Source organism: Chroicocephalus ridibundus, chromosome 5, assembly GCF_963924245.1.
Source record: "Chroicocephalus ridibundus chromosome 5, bChrRid1.1, whole genome shotgun sequence".
Classification (NCBI taxonomy): Eukaryota; Metazoa; Chordata; class Aves; order Charadriiformes; family Laridae; genus Chroicocephalus; species Chroicocephalus ridibundus.
The window spans coordinates 54682161-54704638 of NC_086288.1; the positions used below are offsets into that span (position 1 = coordinate 54682161).

Sequence of the window (22478 nt, forward strand, 5' to 3'; positions counted from 1 at the left end):
CCCTAGACTGTAGCGATCATGAAATGATAGAGTTCAGGATTGTGGGTACTACACACAAAACAAAACGTCAAGAAGTAAAATTACAACCTTGGATTTCAGGAGGGCTAACTTCGACCTCTTCAAGAAACTGCTTGGAAAGATCCTGTGGGCTAGGGCTCTGGAAGGCAAAGGGGCTCAAGAAAGCTGGTTGGTATTCAAAGACCACTTCCTCCACGCTCAGGATCAGTGCATCCCTAAGAGCAAGAAATCAGCCAAGGGACACAGGAGACCTGCATGGTTGAGCAGGGAGCTTCTGAAAAAGTGGAAGAAGAAAGTTTACAGTAAGCACAAGAATGGACTGACCCTTTGGGAGGATTACAAGAATGCCGCCAGAGCGTGCAGGGATGAAACAAGGAAAGCCAAGGCTGCCTTGGAATTAAACCTGGCAAGGGATGTCAAGCTCAACAGGAAGGGCTTCTACAAGTATACTGGAGGCAAAAGGAAGACCAGAGAAATTGTGGGCCCACTGTTGAATGAGACAGGAGCCATGGTGACGGAGGATGCAGAGAAAACGGAGTTACTGAATGCCTTCTTTGCTTTGGTCTTTGCTGCTCGGCCCAGCCTTCAGGAGTCCCAGGTTCTGGGGAAAGTAACAGGGAAAGAAGACGACTTCCCCTAGGTTGAGGAGGATTGAGTGAGGGATCAATTAGGTCAATTAGATATTCACAAGTCCATGGGCCCTGATGGGATGCACCCGAGAGTGCTGAAGGAGCTGGCGGAAGTCATTGCTGGGCTGCTCTCCATAATCTTTGAAAGGTCCTGGAGAACAGGCGAGGTGCCTGAGGACTGGAGGAAAGCCAGTGTCACTCCAGTCTTCAAAAAGGGCAAGAAGGAGGAGCCGGGGAACTACAGGCCAGCCAGCCTCACCTCCATCCCTGGAAAGATGATGGAACAGCTTGTTCTGGGCGTCATCTCAAGGCATGTGGAGGAAAAGAAAGCTATCAGAAGTACTCAACATGGATTCACCAAGGGGAAACCATGTCTGACTAATCTGATAGCCTTCTATGATGGCATGACTGGATGGATAGATGAGGGGAGGGCGGTAGATGTGGTCTACCTTGACTTAAGCAAGGCGTTTGACATGGTGTCCCACAGTATCCTCATAGGGAAGCTTAGGAAGAGTGGGTTAGATGAATGGACAGTAAGGTGGATAGATAACTGGTTGAAAGACAGAGCTCAGAGGGTAGTGATTAGGGGCACAGTCTAGTTGGAGGTCAGTGACGAGTGGTGATCCCCAGGGGTCAGTACTGGGTCCAGTTCTCTTCAATGTATTCATCAGTGACCTGGATGAGGGGATAGAGTGCACCCTCAGCAAGTTTGCTGATGACACAAAGCTGGGGCGGGTAGCTGACACACCGGAAGGCTGTGCCGCCATACAGAGTGACCTGGACAGGCTGGAGAGTTGGGCAAAGAGGAACCTTATGAAATTCAATAAGGGCAAGTGTAGGGTGCTGCACCTGGGGAGGAATAACCCCATGCACCAGTACAGGTTGGAGGCTGACCTGCTGGAGAGCAGCTCAGCTGAAAGAGACCTGGGAGTCCTGGTGGACAACAGGATGACCATGAGCCAGCAATGCGCCCTCATGGCCAAAAAGGCTAATGGCATCCTGGGGTGCATCAAGAAGAGTGTGGCCAGCAGGTTGAGGGAGGTCATCCTCCCCCTCTACTCTGCCTTGGTGAGGCCACACCTGGAGTACTGTGTCCAGTTCTGGGCTCCCCGGCTCAAGAAGGACACAGAACTGCTGGAGAGGGTGCAGCAAAGGGCTACCAATATGATTAGGGGACTGGAACACCTCTCTTGTGAAGAAAAGCTGAGGGATTTGGGTCTCTTCAGTCTGGAAAAAAGACAGATGAGGGGGGGATCTTATCAACACTTATAAATACTTAAAGGGTGGGTGTCAGGAGGATGGGGCCAGGATCTTTTCAGTGGTGCCCGGGGACAGGACAAGAGGTAATGGGCACAAACTTGAGCATAGGAAGTTCCACCTAAACATGAGGAGGAACTTCTTTACTTTGAGGGTGGCAGAGCACTGGCACAGGCTGCCCAGAGAGGTGGTGGAGTCTCCTTCTCTGGAGACATTCAAAACCCGCCTGGACGCGTTCCTGTGCAACCTGCTCTAGGTGACCCTGCTCTGGCAGGGGAGTTGGACTAGATGATCTCCAGAGGTCCCTTCCAACCCTATGGTTCTATGATTCTATGACTCACTTATTATGAGTTATATCTCACAATGACTGAATTCCTTTTCCAGAAGGAGGATTAAAGAAAAGAAAAAAAAAAAATCAACCTGTAAAGTAGAAAAATTCCCATGCTCCAAGATATAAAGATGCTCAGCAGCCATGCTGCAACAAGCTCCAATGAAACACAAGTGTACTGCAAGCAAGAGCCTTTTCTTAACTATATAAATCACGTCTTTCCAACTGGATTTTAATCTATCTGTCATATATCCTTTGTGTATTCACAAACTAGTGTAGAAACATGTAAACATTTGAAATCATCATCACCACTCAGAGTTGTTGAAGACTTGGAAGAGTAGTTATGACACAGCACTCTCATCTGTGAGCAGCAGATATTCAGTGAAGTATTCTGGATAGAGTTCTTTGGTAGCTTTTACTTGATTGTGGGATTTTATATTTTTTTTTCAGTTCAGACCTTCATACATACAAGACATAAAAGTATTTTTTAAATGCTATTATGGTAACACAGACATAAATGGACCTCCTTAAGGTAAGCCCCATGCCCTGGAGAGCCATTTAAAAGACATCTCCTTCAGAGGGGTCTACAACTCAGAGAATGGTTCTCACCATCCATGACCAAAGTTCATTCCTTTATTGAATGGCCAAAAGCTACAGCCAAAACATACGACAGGATAAGTGCAGCACCAAGGTTACAGTAAGGTTATTGCTAATATGCTACATCTTGGTCTTAGGAAAGACTATGGTGGGTCATGTGTCCGTTAGAGCATACACTACAGAAGCACACTGCAACATCGTCCCTAAATCAATACCACTGCCCATCAGAAACATCAATAATCATCTCTTCAGTATCTTGCGCATTCCAAATTTTGTCAAGACATGTTGCTTTCATTTCCTTTGTCTCTAACATATTTTTCTTACACAACACCCATAATAAAACCTTGCTGATAGAAAGTGAATGTAGTGGATTTCAGCCTAACTATGAATTTACAGCTCATTTTAAATGCCCAAAATAAATTTAAAATAGAGACTTTCCTGTACAATTCAACTCATAATGATGCACTGTAGAGTATTAGCAACACAGAAATTGCAGCAAATATAATGAAAGTCTTTGTAATTCTATTAGGTGAATATGGAAATATGATCAAAGAGAGCATAAAAATCTGTTGTTCAATAAGAGAAATAAAATTTTAATTGTAGGACTGCCTTTTCAACAGTACTACTGAAAACCTTTTCACAGTGGAACAGGTGTAAAGAAGGATATAATAGGACAAAAGAGCAGCACAGGTATAATTGAGGGCAGTCTATTTTGATTGCAGAACCTGCATTACTCAGGATGATGCATTAGCCAGAGAAAGCACAGCTAGACATTAGATCCCAAGCTGAGTTTGCTGGTCTAATAATTAGGAAGCCATTCCTTTTCTTGTTTTTACTTGGAAAGAGAGCAAATTTGTTATGGAAATCACAGACTCAATAACTCCATCCCTTGGGGCCATTTCTACAAAGTCACTTTTCAAAACAGAACCACAATATAAGACCATCTGGAAGCACAAATTGCTGCAGAATACAGTTGCTCACTTACTAAGCAGAACTTCACACCAAGAAAGAATTTCACTGGGGCACCAGACTCTATATTGAGTTTATTGGTTTGCTTTTTAAATTAATCTCACTAAACAGGTGAAATAAGCTTCACCTGCATGTCCAAAGAGTTTAGAAACAAATGCCCATACTCATTTTCTAGCACTCTAAGCCACACAGGGTCTGGAAATCTTCCTTTCTTGAGTGTTGTTAACTGAGTCTACCTTAAAAGAATGTCCTGCTCTTCATAGTCTGGGTTTTAACCTTAGTGTAGACATGCATCTTTGTGTAAATGCCCAAAGCACCCTGCGGTCACTGTGCATTGATCACTGCTGATGGCCAATGGGTTTCTACAACCCAGTCTTGCCCTGAATACGTGTTTTTTTGTGGGTGCAGATAGAAACAACTGTGCCACCGAAGAGAGGATTTTCACGACTCCCTGAGGTTTGCAAAGTCTTATGCTGTCCATGAGGCTCATGCAATTGCTCTCACCTCCAGCTGCCCGGCCACTGACTTGGACTCACAACCTCCTCACACAGCGCTGTGACTGCGCTTCCTCCTCAGGCTGCCTTTGGAGTGAGGAGTCCCAGGATGATCAGCTAGGGTATCCAAACCACATTTAAGCAGTCGGAGAAGTCTGTTTCTGCATTTAGCAGTTCATTATTGACAACATGGGGCAAAATATCCCAACATCTCTGAAAATGGGCCTACTTGGGGTTCAGCATGCAATGCTGAGAGGAGTTAACAGTGCAGTTAACATCAAATAATGTCATTTGTTTTGCTGTGGTGAAGCAATAACAACATGGTGATGCCATTGGGAACAATGGCAATTACACAGCAAGTTGCATTAGCACTACCATATCATTACAGCTTGATAATACGCAATCAAAACTTTATTAGCAATCATCAGCAGCATCTATTATTCATTGCTTAGATCAAGTTAAGAAGGAAAGGCTGCACACATACCAGAAACAGGACTCTGAGCCAACCTAAGCACAGGGCTGGAAGCCAATTCCGTGGCCATAGGGTGCTGAGTCACTGCAGAACCTTCAGCAATCAGTTACCATTGCAGGTGCCTCGTGTAGAAAATGAAATAGTAATAGCAATAAAATATATCTATTTCCAAGAGACATTATTAGGATTAATTAGCTCAGGTGTGTAGGTAAGTATTAGTATTAATTTCTTAGTGACTACCAATTCAAAGTTAAAATATGTGATTGTAAGATTCAAGTACACACATCAAAAGTTGCAGGCATGCAATCTATGCAAGCAAGCACCTGAGGTTGTAAAATATGTGCAGCAATATATTTATGCACAAACTGGTCCATAAAGCATATGAAAACACATACTCAAGTATCTGTTATCCTAAAAGGTCTGTTTGATTCAGGTCCTTCATACAGTAAACATTCTGGGTAAAGATATGTGCGGACTCTGATAGGAACAGCACTGGTATGCAAAGTCTCTTTAATACATGCACAATTTGTGAAGATAGCTGGAGTACCTGAATTTTAAGTTTTAGTCACAGTAGTGGTTTTTTCGTTATGCTAATGAGGCCTAACACAACAATGAACCTGTATTCCCAATATGTACTGCAGTTTAGAAACTCCAAAAATAAACCTGAAAACAATCCTGTGTTCCTTCTCAACAAGTTATTTTAATTTACATTCAAGAGGCAACTGATGTCATCTGTTTATTTCGCTACCTTATTTTGAGTCAAATAACAATACAATTTACCCCAACTTTAACAATTACTTAAATAAGCAAATTAGCAAAGTATCAGAAATAGCCGACTAGAGAAGCACACCCTGGTGTTTTCTAACTACATGCTTCCACCAAGATTTATGCCTCCACCTCTTCAGTGTAACCAGACATGGCTGCCACTAGTAAAAACTTGTTAAGATTTTCATTATCCAGCACCATTCTTCCTGTTTATTCAACAATGAAAAGATTCCAAGGTAATTAAAATTTAGGCCTCCCAATCCTGTAACCTGACCCACATGGGCAGGCATAAATTATCTACACAAATTAACAATGCTCTGCAGAGGCACAGAAATTCGTCACCTAGATCCACTTCCAAACATCTATCTTCCTTGCATAAAGCCTCCCCAGCCACGTACCTCCGACTGGTGTTTTCCCCCACCATTTACATTACTCTTAAAAGTCTGACTGCAACTCCAAGGTCACAAAGAACAAATAAGCATCACTGGACCACTGAGTCACCCTTCCCTTCTCATTCCCTGTTCCACTCAGCAAGGAAAAAAACCAACCCGTTTATTTTGAGTGATGGGAGAAAAAGAGAGAGAGATGAAGAGGAAATATGTTTTAGAGGAAGAAAAAAAAGGTGCAGTTTCAAGAAAGAAAAGAACTGACAAATGCCAAGCTAGGATAATATTTACTGATTGGCAAGATGAAAGTGGGAGATTAAAAATTAACCTGGTGGGGACTGATCAGGTTATAAAACAAGTTTATTTTCACTTAGACTATATGAAGTGTCTGGTATGATCTAGCCAGGCAAGATAGGAAGAAGAAAAAACATTGGACTGGTTCAGGAAATAACCAGACAGGATCCATTCCCACTAGGGCACAGAAACCTCACAAAGACCAATAGCTTTTGCCCTCTGACAAAAATCCCTGTAACATTTTTCCACACCTGTTTAACTATATATTTGTTCTGATGCAAATGAGAGGAATGCAAAAGAGAATCAAACAAAAAAGTTTAAAAATATACATGGTGCATTCTGGGCAGGCTGCCAATGTGAGTACAGCACCCCGGCCCCATCAGCAAACATGGAGCTGCACGAATGCACACCCAACCATTTAACACAGAGAAAAAACACAGAAGTTCCTTGACTTCACCAACAGTATTTATTTTTACTTCACTTAGTACAAATAATGAGCTACGTCTCAACAGAGAGAGGCACTATTTGATATTTTTGCACCAGTTGGTGTCATTTGTGCTCTTCCAGATCCAGGCTCTTTGTAATTCCCCAAGTCTGCCAACCGCACGTGCCGCTTTTACGCCCCAGTGGGCAAAGGAAAGAGGTGAGCCCAGAGCAGAACATATCTAGGGATGGATCAGCTACCACGCCTGGTGCAAGTGCTAATCTTAAGCGCTTGCTTCCTTTCAGCTTTTCCATCCTAGTTTTATAAACAACCAAAGCATCTGGTACATCTATTACTTGTAAGTAAAAGGACCTGATTTCGCTATGATGCACGCTAGCATCAATTTTATTTGAATGCAGTTCACACCAGTACTTCTTTACACCAGCTGTCAGCAAGGTCTGAATGACCTTGTTTGAAGTGTTTATGTTCTCAAAAGAAAGCAACATTATCTGAAGCCTGTTTTATGTTTATTTTGAAAGAGCAGAGAGTTTATTTTGAAGAGTCCGACTGAATAAGTTTAAAAGACTTCTATGATAGATTACACTGACGCGTGGATAGCAAAACTTAAAACATATTGCACATGTTGTATAGACCAGGGGCATATAACAGGAAAGCAATGTGTGCTTACGCAATTACGGGAGTATCCAAATTGCCATTTGGTTGTCTTCTTTGCACAAGATGTTGGACAAAAATTAAACCAGAAACAAACGTGCAATTAATTTCCCATCTTGTAAGTTTAAAGGATAATTACAAATGAACCATCATAACCCTAAAAAGGCCAATCCTGAGACAATACTACGCCATCTCCATTTGAGCTTAGTCTCTTTCCTGAACACCCCCTTTTTATGATTAGAAGTTTCCTTTTTACTTGCAAATACCCTTGTGTTGCATGGACCACTGCCCCTGGCCAGACTGTACTCCTCAGCTACTAGTATGACAACGAGGTATTGCAAAGATACGCTGTCGCTATGAGAAATCCCACATGGTTAAAACAATGCAGCCTCCTCCAAAACAAGTAACAAGGCTGGTGTGCAGCACATCCTGGTCACAGACTTTTCCCACTCCCTGTTCCGTTGCCCACTGCTTTTCTTGGATTGTCTGTGTAAAGCTCCTTACACACACAGGTGAAGGCTGAGTGCCCATACAAGCTCTAGGAAGTTTACAAGCACCTAAGCCACAAGTTATTAGATAACCCATTTGTTTCTAGACCTGAAGCTTATGGGCTACAAAAGAATTTCACGTAAGACTCCTCAAATAAGTCTCCTATCATTTATAACAACTATTTAGACATCCCAGCAGAATATTTCAAGAATATTTCCACTGCTACAGATAACGCAGCAGAACTAGCATAGTGAATATTGGAGCAATATTATATTTATTGGTAACAGTGAAATACTTTCACTTCTGAAGTGTACATAATGCATCTAGCAAAAATTTGTGGTGGAAGACTTATACAGATACCCAGAAAATTAGAGCACAAAAAGCCCACTCGGCAAAACAAAATTAACACAGGAGAAGATAAGCAGCATGACTAGTATAACATCGGCTTATCCTAGCCCTGGTTTTGTGCTGATATACACCTGAGCGTGCAATTTGTGAACATGAAGGCAACAAGCATATTGATATCTTAATTCACGAATGTTAAGGAAATGTGAATCAATTTAGAAATTTATTTGGATTACTACATATTTCCAGTTGTCGTAAGACACAAAATAACCTGCACTGGTATTATATTTCATCTAATTGTGACTGCTGCTAAATCAGGATTACTTACTAACCTCAATACAGTACTCAAGAGCAGTAAGAACTCCTGAGAGACACATCCCAACACAAGAAGTATTTCAAAGTTCTTAAGTAACTTTGATGCAAAATTTCTAAGAAAAGGAAAAGAATGGCACCTGGCAAAGCGGCATCAGGAAGGTACCTTATAGTTTCTATCATTGTTTACTGTTAAAACTCTTTTCAAACTCTTTCTTACTGAACTGCATTTAAGGAAGAGAATGAGTAAGAGCTGATGACCAACTGGATAATCCTGCTATATTAGCATCAATTGGCTACCAAGTCAACCCAGCAGCAGTTTGGAAAGGGAAAAGAGATGGATTTATTATGAGAACGGCGGGGAGGTTATAAGAACAGCAGAGAACTTACCTCCACAAAGAGCTCTCCAACACTCTCCCCATATCAGTATGATAATACTTGGTAAGGATCAGGATCACCTAAAAAGAAAATGAGAATAAATACATTTATATATATGAACTGATGTAAAAAACAGAACATGATCATGGGCAGCATTATTCTGGTAAATGCAAGAGTGAGGCTCCTGAAAATCTGACCTGTATTTCACTTTATTTTTACCTCTTGCTGGTTTTGCTTTTAGACTGGTTCCCCGCCCCCCCCCCCTTTCTCTTTCCGAGAAGAGCGATTTCAGCACTCAAAGTTTTGTGCAAACCTGGTGACTTTGTGAAAGATTGCCCATTTCACATGAGCAGTGGAGTTGGAATAGTCACATAAATCCCCCCACCACATGACAGCCCGCAAGCAATTTGTATGACTTTCTCAGCAGGAAGAACCAATCTGGTTGCTAGTTTAAGTTTAGGAGACAATTCTCTTGGACATCTGCAGACATATTTTTTTTTTAATCCAAAGTGTTAAATAATGGTTATTAACTTTGATTATCCAGATAACACATTCAGGCAGAAAATGAGCTCTGGTCTTCCCTACAAGATCAGAAACTCAACTTTTATGTCTGTCATTTTTCATTCCTAGAAGTATCACTTTTTTTTTCCTTCAAGCACCAGCTCCATACTCTGTAAATTACTCATCTACATCACCAACAGCCAACAAAATACACAAACAAATTTCCTCCACAAAACATCTTCAGCCTATGTCAGCAAGAAACACGTTCCATGCACTCAACGTCTCACAAATTCACTGGTCAAACAACATAAAGCACTAGTCCATGACTGGTATATCAATCCGAATGCTATGTTTAATATTTAGATCATGTAAAACAGATTTCTCTCGCTGGCTGCCAGTCCATATTAGTGGTTCTTATACCCACGTTCCTATAGCAACCTCATAGAGAGTGGGAAGAACCTCTGGTTCCTTGCACAGCTCTTCGCTTTCTTTAATGCGGGGTCAACATCAGGCTCCAGCAGTTTGGAGCATGCCGTTACTTAGCTGGCACTTCCTCTGCTCCTGACCACCAGACGAAATCTCCAGCAAACAGCAACTGTAGGCATTCACTTTGATTATTGAGATAATTAATATGCTGATGATACTTTTATGCCACAGTCTCTGTACGCTGGAGCTTGTGAGAGAACAGAATTCCAAACCATGAGTGTTATGTAGACTGCACTTTGGAAATAACACAACGTTTTACAGAACTGATCTGTAATACCAGTCTCACTCAGGGTTATCTAAGCCTAATAAATTAACAGCACGTATTCCTGGATGTATACTGATACAGGTAAAAGCAGAACCAATCCATAATTCACCAATAATATTATTCTCTCCTATTCTCAAAAGGGTCACAATCTACCAGACCACCACTGGAATTTGGTGATTTATAAAAAAAAAAGGCTTGGTTTAAAAGAAAGCAAGCAAGAAAAAAAAAATCTTTTATTTTTAAATGGGTTACTACAAGACTTACAAAGCCAAGAGAAAGAACTATTTCCCAAAGGGGAGAGTATCTACTGATGAGATTCCTGGCTACAGCCCAAGCACGCTTCGTCAGGTCAGCTATTTATTCTATTGTCAGTGTCTTAACTACAGCTTTCTGCTGGTGCTTGCAATTAAGGAGAAAAAGAAAGAAACTTCACTACTGGGAGCATCTATTGGCTCCAATTATTAAGGAAAAAGTTACAGACTGTGCTCTTCTGAACAATTGAAATTCCTCTTAGGCCACAAAAACTGACCTGGGATGTTTTTTTTAAGAGATGCAAGAATGCCTATTTGGTGCATGGAAATAAAAAAAAAAAAAGAAAATATCAAAAGATATATATACAAAGAGATTACACTTCATTTTCTTACATTCGTGCAGAACCAAAAACTGAACCCTAAACTTAGTAAGCCACCTTGTTTTATCCCTGTACAACCATAACTTTTTAAATTCAGACATATTATTTCAATGACGTGCATTGGAGACATTCTGACACAGGGTAAGCCCAATGCTTCATTCCTGAATGGACCTGGTTATTATTGTACACACAAGATCCTGTTGGGTTACCCTCAATCCACCTGCTTTGAACTCAACCTCTATGGAAGCATCAACAAAGCACCTTCGAGATAAGCCATTTCTTTAACTCAGCACCTGTCCTAAGTGTTAAAGACTTGCAGGGCCAAGGAGTGTGCTCACTGTACTGCTTGGTAGCTGTTGTTCATCTAGGGGATGCACACACCAGATCAGAAAGCTACTGTTGTTCCACACACGCGAAATGAATGGCTTTCAGGTAACTGCAAACTGCATTGGGGAGCAGCCATATGCAGCACGATGTCTTATTTATGCCGCAGGATTGGTGCCTAAATCAGAGTCATAGCTCTGAGAAACAGATGTCTATTTCCCAATCTGGGCTGGTAAATTCTTTCAAAAATTAAAATACCTTATTTTGCATTTCAGAAGTATGGAGAATGACTTAGTAGGAAAAACAAAGCTATAATGAGCCATCTTTGAATTCTTAAATGCTGTTGGCAGATTCCTGTCACAACCTAGGAAGTACGAAGCTGCCGGGGGGGCTGACCGCTATTTCAACTATGCCAGTGGATTTCATCCCAATGTCCAAAAAATGTAGGTCAGCTATTTAACAGATTTTACAGCATTGTCCTCTGGATCATGGGCATCTTTTCAGGCTAAATAGTGATCCTGCTAACCAGAACAGTGTTTTTTCTCAATTAATAAACAGATGCAAAGAACAGGAAGAATCATTTCATAATAAAAACATAAAGGTCTTCAGGATCTCTGGATTCTCTGCGTCATTTGTACGAGCATAGCCCTGTTTCACTGATTTCATTTCAATGGCACTCCATAATTACAAGCGTTTTACAGGCTGGATGGAAGCCAATGGTTCATACACAGGGCTGTCCTAGTGAAAGCGCTTGGGTGGCCTGTAGATACAGAGAGAGGCTTGAAGCACAACAGCAACTGAGCAATGATCAAGGGTATGATCCTTAGCCAGCTCATACTACCATCAGTCACGGACAGCTAAAATAAATTTAGATTTTTTGTGGTATTCTTTTATAGCTAAAATAAATGTAGGCAACGGAAGAGAATTAGACTCACCAAATTCTTTATTTAAAGATGGATTTATAGGGCTACCTAGAGATCTCCTAATGCATCCAGTCTCCTGTTCTATGAGGAGACTTGTGAAACCATTTTAAACCATTTCATCTTAAATTCACCCACAGTTCTTGGAGATAGTATGTCAATGGAGGTGGCAACAATAATTCCCTGTTGTGTGGTAGCTACCTATGAACACCCGATGGTGCTTCTGGTCAAAAATACCTAAGGAATGTATTCCTTCAGCTTTCACTGCCCTGAAACAAAAGTCCCTAAGCATTCCTTCTTCCCAGATTCCTCAGAATCTGTGTTACCAATAACACCACTAAGGCCTTTCTACCTGCAATTCCTAAAGAGGGAAAACGTTAATGAAGCGCGAAGATTGGAATTTTGGTTGTTTGGGGGTTTTAAGTAAAAACAAGTAAAAATACACACATACTTTGGTCCAAAATAAAGACATGGATGTCTGGTACAGATCCCTTGCTCAGTATCTGAGCTCCACAGCCTTCTCTTAGGCACAGTCCTTACTGCACTTTACAGCTTTCTGACTACCTTTCTACTGCTTGCTCTGATCTCAGCACGTTCTGCCCCTCTGCAGCGAGCTGGCAGACACTGCAGCTTCACCTCCCTTCAGGAACATTAGAATAAACAGAGCATCATATCTCCAGTTCCCTGTCAGGTTCCCTGCATAGAATTCAGGGGACAGTATTTTCACCCTTTTCCTTCCAATAAATTGTTTTATTTTGATACTACCTGACAGGCACGCACCAACCATGTCACACAGTATAGATTTAAAATGAAAAAGGAAAATCAAAACTTTCAGCGTTTGTCACAAAGTAGTGCTGTATTACTTGCTGCTTTAGTAAAGTCCTTGACCTCTCCATAAAGCCAGAGTTGACCAGTATTTCTCCATATTCTGTGATATGGAATATACATCTGTGATATATATTCTGTGATATGGACATATGGAAGATAAATCCCTTAGGATTCCAAAAGTCATACACAATGTGCATTGGAAGTTAAGTTTTCAGTGGAAGTAATAACAGTAATTCTGGTCAATTCGCCCAGGCTGGGAGACCTTAAGTTCAGAAATTTCTCTACCTCTACTTTTTCATCCTCCCCCCACCGTTTTTGGGGGGATGGGGGGGTGGTGCAGAGAGAGAGTTTTGATCCTCCCATGCCATTCCCCTACTTCCCTAACTTAGTTCCTGCCTGGGTGGATTCTCACTGTTATGGTAGTTACAGCTCAAAATTGTTCTCCTAACAAAAGAGTTCTAGCAGTTTCTGATCCAAAAATCCTTTCTGGATATAGACCTTTCTTTCTTCAGTTTTCAGTGAATAATGGACAGGGAAAACAAATGGAAAATTCCACAGATATTATTATCCATGAATAATTAAAGTTAGAATGATCTACGCTTTCCCCCTCTCCTTTTCTCTTGCTCCCTTCTGAAAATGCTTTGCTGCACGGCTGGGCCAAAAAGACCAAACCCTCACTTCCAAGAGATAGAATGTGGTTTTAATCATTTCCTAATAAAATTTTGGCTTTAAAGAAGCCCATTTTAATCCTCTCTTTTCATCACCACGTCACCTAAGAGGGGCAAGAAAGGAAAAAGGAACGAATTCTAGATCAATCAGTTTCCCTGGTGTTTACATTTTATCTTTGGGGTGTTTTTTTCATTTTCAGTGAAGGATTTGCTAAGATCCTTCTCTTTTTGATAAACATTGACTTATGAAAAAAAAAAAAAAATCCTTTTTTCCCCCCATGCTTCTTCCATGATGTATTATTTCACAGACCATTCCTAACACAGATCTCTCTTTTTCTCTCTACGTGGCAATTCTTATGGATTAAGCTGTATTTGACCCCTGCCATTTGTGATTTGAAGTAATTATTTTTTTTGGCATCTATTCAGAAGTTTAACAGCAAAAGACTCATCCTTTCAAAGGTATAATTTCAAGTATGATTGCAAGTTTTTGTGTTTTCCCAAGTTTATTAGAAGGTGAGAGCACCCTGTAAACACTTCTGGGCAGCCAGAGCTACCAGGGAAATACACTGCTCAGACAGACTCAAGTGCCTGCATACTTTTTAGCATCTGCTTAATTTAATTCATGTGAATGAACGCACTGAAATCAAGAGAAGTGCTTCTGAGAGTCACTTGAACAGGCACTTAATACTCTGTATGACTGGGACATAAGCTGCTGTTCTGTTCAAGAACGCAGCCGAACTCACCTTTTCAGCTATTAAACTATAACTATTTCACTGTAAACTGTAACTATTTCAGGGAAATCAAGATGTTCTAGGCACAGCCTATTAACTCATCACCACCACCCCCTGTACTTCCAAAACTTTCTTGACAACTAATAATCAAAAAACTCCCTAACAAATTATAGGCAACCACCTACTGCTCCAATCCGTCAAGCCATTTCGACTTTTGCAGCAGCAGGCTCTTCAGTCACCATGCTGATGTCGATGCTAGTTTTAACATTCATTACTTGAAACAAAGACTCTTAGAAGAAAAGTAAAACCCAAGAGATTATTAATACGATGGTATATTACCACAGGTCTATTGATCACACTGGGAGAACTGTAAACAGAAAGAGAGCGTTTAGGTTCGCTCTGTTGCAGCATTATGATGAAAGGTGAAAAAGGAGACATTTAGACCATTACTAAAGCTAATGAGAATTCACTGTATAAGCTTCTACTCCTCTCTGGTAATAAAGTTCATAAAAGCAACCCATGACTTAACATGAAAGACTTAAAGAATTAGATTTATAGTTCTTCCAACTAAATTGTATTGGAAGAAGAGAGAACTTACAGTGTATGAAGTCACTGACCGGACCAGTGCACTTGTCTTAAGCATTAGTAATAATTCTGTACAGCGAATTTATTCATAATTCAAGGCAAGACAAAATAATGGCTCAATTCCTATTCTCTAAGAGGTATTTCTATCCACAAGAGCTGAATAAGTGCATAGTCTTGAAAGCAGTGGCTGTGATTGCTTCCGGATTCAAAACCATGTTAAATATAGTACTTTACACATTGACCCTGCAAACATTTATACAGAAGAGTAACTTTAAGATATCTAATACATTTAATCCACTATCTAGCAAGAACAGGATTATATTCTGTTAGCACTGCACAAACACAGAACAAAAAGACAGCCTATTGCTTTCAGGAGCCTACAGTCTAAGTTCAGAAAAAAAGAGAAGTCTTCACATCATCAACAACTGATCTCAGATTTTCAGTGCAAGCTCCTAAGAAGATTATGTGATGGCATTGCACGTACACTGTATATATATGCTTTTGGCTGCTCATCCCTACCTTATAGTTCTAAATCCACTGACTGATTTCAATCGTATTTGACAGAGAGATAGATAGCCATAAGGCTAAAGTAGCCATAACCGTTCATATCACAGGTCCATCGAGATCAGTAATGTGTCTCCAACAGTGGCAAACAAAAAATACAGAAGTATTAGAATGGGGGGAAATATAAATATATAATAAATAAAGATGCTTCCCAAATATATTTTCCAGCCTTCAGCGATTTGCAACTCAGGCAGTTGGGCTGTTACTTCAGGTTTTAGAAGTTGGCGTCTAGGTGGTACTGCCGGAGCCATCAACACAACAATAGGGACTACTGTGTTCGTAACTTCCCATATTTAGTCTTCAAAAAATCAAAGCATATGTAAAATTGGTTAACTAATCTGGATTACTGCTACTCTAACATATTCATGTTGCTACTCATTTCTATAATCATTAGATGCAGCTCTGATATTTCTGGAGATGCTGCAGATGCAGAGCTCGCTCACTCAAACAGATGGGAACTCGATTTGAAGGCCACAGAATTACAGGGCCCAAAATTCTAGATTAAATCTGCCGCTTGGGAAACAGCATCTAATATTTTAAATACTTGTTCAATTAAACTTTCTGTTCTTTTTCAAAGAAGCCAAAACAACATCACCAAACAATGTCATTGACACAAAAATCTCCAGTTCTCTGCCATCGCCTTTTTCTACTCAACTGGAATATTTTTTAGATTCAAATATTTAACATAGCATTTGATAAGCTCTTAAAACCACATCTGCAAACATGCCAAGAGAATAAATTTCTAAAGCATGAAGCAAGAATATTTTTTTCCTAGTCTGGCTTGACTCCTAATTTTAAATTTTTTTGAAATAGAGACTAGCTTTAGTTTTCTCCTATAGTAATGCATTCAAAATTGAATTAACAATCCTTCCTGCAGAAGCAAACCTATTGTCTGAATATTATTTTCCATGCCCATGAAAATTCAGGATGAAGCAGAGCTGACATCCAAAGACGACATGTGTAAGACATCTTGACTCTTACAGATATTTCAGGAATCCAGTACTATGGATAGGCAATTCACCTTGGTCATCAACGTTATATACTCACTACCAGAAAAGAAAGATCAAATTTTAAGTGCTGTTTGTGAAATATTCCCGGTCTGTCATGCAGTGTTACTGCCCAGTAGTAAAATGCCAAAAATTGAAAGTGAGCTTCCAGTCTGCATCACTAAATCCTTTTTCAAAGCCAGAGCTTTTTCTTTTTTTTTTAATTTAAATTACCATATAAAAATAATTATGCTCTTTAGTTCAAAAAAGACATTATTATGCAAGACATATGGAAACATCTGTAGAGGATACCATAAGCTGGGAAAACTGTTCATTTGACGCAGGGCTGTTGGCAGATACGTTCATACTGGTTACTCTCCCTCACAGCTGCTCTGTCTTCACCAGAACCACACGATTAAATATTATTGTACCAGATAACATCATATTTATCAGAGGTTGCATCAACCTACCCTGACCTCAAAATTACATTTCGTTATCTCTGAGAACGGCTTACTGTGCTCAAATAAGACCTAACTGCCTATCATAAAGAGGCTTTGTAAGACTGCATATAGGAGCAAGGACTTTGACGCTGCATCAAGATCAGGCAAAGAGTCAGAATGTTTAATATCCTTCTTATCATGAATAAGGACCGGACTTTATATTTCCTGAATATTGTAGGTACCTGAATTTGTTCTTTATAAATGAGAAAGATAAACATGGCCACATGATCTACAGAAGGGGACAACAGCACATTCCTACCTGAAAGGTGCACTGCCAGGACAAACATGCTAAAGGTCAAGGCAGTGACAGAGTGATGCTGATTAATATTTCAGTCAGAAGACCAGAGACACAGCATAGGCAGGTGCAAAACTTGTTCCGCACCTTTTGTGATGTGGTGCACTGAAAGGCATTAAGATGCTCAGGGGTACTTTAACACCCCATATTCCAAAGACAAAATCAGGCCTGGAAAATGCCACAAAAACGGTAGGGGGCAGGGAGAAAGGAAAAAAAAAAAAAGAAAAGAAAAAAGTCATGGGGTTGCCTAGTGAAACAGGACTAACACAAAACCTATCTGGGACTGTGACTTCAAGTGCTGATGAAAAAAAGTCCTCTTGTCCCCTAGCAGATCACCCTCCCAGTGGGCTGGGCACGGGTGACTCTCCCAGCAAAGACTATTTGCTTCGCACAGGGACAGACTGGGCCCAATGCCACCCCCTTGCTGTCCCTTTTACTGGGTGGAAGTTGGTCTCTCTACGTCTGCCTCTCATTTTAACTGTTTCATTCCTACTTATCTTGCTAAAATAATTAATTTCAGTAGAGGTATCACCAACACACTGCCCCAGTATGGTGTGAAATGGGACCATTCCCATGCAAATGCCAAGCCCATCTGCTCCCTGTGGCCACATTCAGAATAAATTTGGGACACCTCAAATGACGTTAACAGAATTCAGCTACTGTAAAATACTGGAAATGACCCCCTCTGAGAGGAAGAAGGATGAAAGCACATTTATCTTCAGCATTATCCCTGAAGCAGCAGAACTTCGTATCCGTGCCAATGGAAAGGGCGTAAAGGAGCCGAGGGAACATCCAACTGGGTTAGGAGACTATTAGAAAGGGCTTGGGAGCAGTTGGGAAAATTGGTCAGGGGCCAAATATGTCAGAGAAAACATTGGAAGGGGCCGGGGGAGTGCTGGAGAGTTCTCCACATTCAGTGCAAAGCCAAGCCAGGAGGTTTCCAATCTGCGAGCACTGAGTTCTCGCCAGCTTTTTGTATTTCTTTACCCCGCCTCTGCCCTAGGTGTTCATTACTTTAAGAGCCATGGGGCCATTAAAGCTAAGTGGAATTATTCAGCATTATCTGTGAAAAGAAACAGCTATTTCACCAGGCAATGCGACATCCTTTTGGATCTCTAGCTAATGCCGTCCTGTCACATAGACACTATGCTTTAGTTTAACCAGTATGAAGAATATTAACACAATCGGTCATCTTAGAGCCAGGTTTCAAATTAGCCTTGCATTCCAATCTTAAACCTCTAATACATTTTAAATGACCTTCAGATCAAGTAGATACAAGCAGGAAAAGATTGTAGGCCCTGATAAATGAGGTCTATATTTCTTTATTTTACTCCAGCAAAGACTTAGGCATTCGACAGATTCTTTAGAGACAGTTTTTGTATGTCAGCATGTAGCAGGCTGTAGCTAGGGCTGCAAAGCAGTTTCAGCAACAAGCTCTTAATGTGAAATTCTCCCCCTTAGAGACTGATGTTTTTCATGCTTGGTCTCTCCCCTCTGAGCCCAGACTGTTTTTGAAATATGTTAAGAACTTCTTTCTTCATGTTATGAGAACTACTCTTTTCTGTCTTCATAGATATAAGCATAGGTACAACAGTTAAGCAGCACAAGACTTGGAAGGAAAATATTTTTGATTCATCCCTACAACACTTTTGAACAGCTGTCTCTAACACTTACACCTTTCTCATGGCTCTTTTCTGTAGAAATGCAGTAATTCCAGGCTTCTCACAGCCCCTTAACATAAGGTAGCAGTACTGTCTATTTTACAGTTGGGAAATGGAGGCAGAGATGTATCACTCTGATTTATCCCACCTAACTTTAGGATCTACCAGTCCCTAAGACCAAAAAAAGATACCTCTGGAGATCAGTTTTGCCTATCTAGATCTGATAGTCCTTTGAAAGTACTTTTTTTTTTTTTCCCCCTATTGATTTATCATGCTAAGGACCTACACTTCCAGCCTGACCCTCTCAGAAAGCCTGGATGGAATCTGTGCTTAAATGAGCTGTGGAAGAAGTCCAGGCAGAGAGAAAAACAAAACAAAACCACAAACAACAAAAAGAGGACAAACTGAGAAGCAAGATCAACAGACTTGAAATAAATTCTGCGTGCCACTAATCTTAAAGACCTTCTTTTCCAATACATGATGCTCACAGACCCAAGTCTTGCATTCATTCAAGACCACTTACCCTAACACTGGTACCCACGCCTTACAGCAATGCACCAGCACTTGCCAGAGCAAGGTGGTCTGAAGTACAGTTACGTACTTCTATCCCACAGATGTCATATCTGTCATGTAATATAAACTGTGACAAAAAGACAACATTTTCAATATGGGAAAAATTCATTTTTCCCCTTGTGTGCCTTTCCACCAAGGAATAAATGGTAATCTGAGGAAAGAGTTAGAAGAAATTTATGCACCTATGTATCATCTCAGAAGGTGCAGCAGACTAGTTTTTGTAACTACCAAAAAAATCACATTTCATTTCTTCAAAATGGCATGCATGGCTATGATGTGTCTAATACTGGGGTACTTTATTACAGAGCTTAACACTATTAAACAGTTAAAACTTCTGTACAGTGTACAGGACATTTACCGTTGTCCTTCATTATAGTGAGCATCTCTCTGGAGCGGCTATTTATCTTCCAATCTTTTTTTTCTAATGAGTTTGTTCTATATTTTTATTGTAAATGACTGTCTCCATTTATATTCTATTTCTGAAACTTACAGCATAACCTTCTCTGTTTACAAGTCAATAGTCTTCTTCTGATGGAAATTGCCTTATCCCAAAACAAAGAAATAGATCTGAACCTTTTAATTCTTGCAAATTGTTTTTCTTGAGTTTGGGGTTTGACTGATGCCATAACAGAAAAGCACTAATAACGAGAGTGCAGAGGATACAGCACAAACCCAGTGGCAATTTTTCAGCTCGATGTTGTTAGCAAACGGATGTTTTTCTTGCTCCCTCCTCACCCTTCCATACCCATGCATTTATTTTGAGTCTGATCCAAAGTCTATTTAAACCAATGGGAATCTGGATTAAGCCCATTCTAAACATATTAAAAGTAAATCAGACCTTGAAATTTCTTTCATGGAGGGAAACATCCAATTTTGATAAAAACCAGTATTTGCAAAAGTCTCATATATTTTGTGCACGGGAGAAATGGTCAGGCTGTATTTTCCACAAAATACGTGCAGTTGTACAAATTTATGACTTTAAATGTCAAGTTATAAGGGACACAAGACTACTCAAAGAGAATAACTTTATTATATTATACTTAATTATATTATACTTCATAATGCAAGCTTTGTTATCCTATAGTGGGAACTTACACTCCTGAAGATCCCTCTAAATAGACATTTCTTAAAGTACAAGTTCACTCACAATGTAGAGGAGAAAGCGAGCAGAGGTAGATTGCTGGAAGTGACCTCAGACCTATTATGTCAATCCATGATCACCTACGTAAGGGAAAACATGCTTTCAATCCAGCCCAAGAAATAGCTTGTAGAAGTTTATTTTGTAGACACAATAAAATGAATAAAACATCCATTCAAGATTAGTCAGCCACCTCCTGAAGACAGAAGCATGTCAAAAGCTGATCAAGGTTTAGGAAAAAAAAAAATCTTCTATTTTTCCTGTCAATTCTTCAGTGAACTCTTTTTCCCAATGGGAGATCAGTGACATTTCTTCAGGAAGAGCAGTGTCAAAAATAAGGAAACAGAAGTTTATTTCAGCTGAAATTTGACTTTCAACAGTCAAACATGCGAATGGTACCCCGGTAAAAAATCTTGTGCAAGATATCAGAAAAATACAGATAAAAATGGCTCAGGCTTTCTTTCAGAGACATTACGGTATTAGTTAATTAATACAGTATCGCTATTACTGCTATATGAAGAAGGAAATTATAAATGTTAAAGTTCAGTGCTGGGAGACATTAGCTCAATCCAGAGATTTCCCACCCATATTCACAAGCCACCCAGTGCAGACAGCTACCCACAGAAACCTATGCAATTCCAAGGGCATTGACTCCCTATCAGCAGGGAAAGAAATCAAGTCCCCTCCATATTCCCTAGTCCAGAGAAGGCAAAAGCATCCTTTAATCCTGTAACAACAAATAGACAGCAATTTACCTGAAGTGATATTTTTTGCAGCTTCCCTCTCCCCTCCCCAGGTCACAACACAAGCAGCCTGAAGTGCATTTCTCAGGGAAGGAGACATAACACAAGCCGCTCTAAATCAGTCATGCTAATTAAATAAGGCACAACAGGACAATGGTCAAAAAAATTCTGAACAAAAGAGGAAGACCAGAGTATGGATGTAAAGGACATAGAGGACTACAGTGAAAAAATAGGAATCATCAGATACCTGGAAATAATGTGAATTCCCCATGAATAAAATAAAAAGGCAGTAAATGTGCTACTAGAGAAATGCATCAACCAGGAAGGGGAAAAAAAGATGCTCAAACAAGTCAGTTCAGTTCTTTGGTTCCCATCCAACTCAAGCAGTGTCCATTTCCTCAGCAGGTTAAGCTGTTTGGAAAACTGTCAGTCCCCAAGAAATACTTACTCCTCAATGCCTTAAGAGAAATAGCTTAGGGAAACGTGCAGGGTCTCTGATCACAGCTCAGGCAAGTCTTTGTTTTGCTTTTAGTATCCTGGTACCTAGGGTTGTCTGTCCTTTTTTTTTTTTTTTTTAAATTTTCTCAGAGCAAAGAATACTAATGGTCTGTGGCTGTGCAAGACTAGCTGAGATGAACAAGGCCTGAGAGATCTGCGAACTGAATACCTAACTCATACCCAGGAGCAGTGTTATGACTAATAAGAAGCTTAGTCTGAAGTTTGTAAAACGGATTTGTGTCTAAAAATCAAGACTATTTGCTAAGTCTTTCTTTTATTAAAAAAAAAACAACTTACATACTCCTCCCCCCACAAATCAATGCATTATAGATACATTCCTTCAGATCTGTCTTTAATTATTAATTACCTTTCAGCTTTGCAGTGACTCTCATAGCTATTTCACACTGACAGACTAGAGAAAAGGGTCCATCCCACTTCAGCTAGAAGAGGGGTAGGGGGATGGACAAAAGCGAGGCGTGGGGGGGAATAATCAGTAAGCCTCCAAGACAATCTGTTTATTTTATAGGTTCAGAAGATGATGCTGTTTAAAATTTTATTTTCAACACCAAAGGAAAAAGGACAGAAATAAAAATTTAAATAACTGCCTGTAGCTAAATGTTTCCTCTCCAGAATGCTTAGAATAGAGCTGCAAATCCATGGAAATAGGTATTTCTTAAAGGAATTGCTACTACAACCTTAATTCCAGTAATGTTCAATACCATAAAATATAATGGTCTTCATAGCAGGTAATG

At 40.2% G+C, this 22478-nt stretch overlaps 1 protein-coding gene across 3 annotated transcripts in view; it reads right to left on the minus strand.

The window, feature by feature from the left end:
• Positions 1 to 22478, minus strand: part of SORCS2 (sortilin related VPS10 domain containing receptor 2) — a 571450-nt gene that overhangs the window by 377411 nt on the left and 171561 nt on the right. For all 3 annotated transcript variants that reach the window (XM_063335693.1, XM_063335692.1, XM_063335691.1), the window contains exon 2: positions 8842 to 8909. In XM_063335693.1, coding sequence (XP_063191763.1) covers positions 8842 to 8909 — 68 coding nt within the window. The remainder of the gene's footprint in view (positions 1 to 8841; positions 8910 to 22478) is intronic.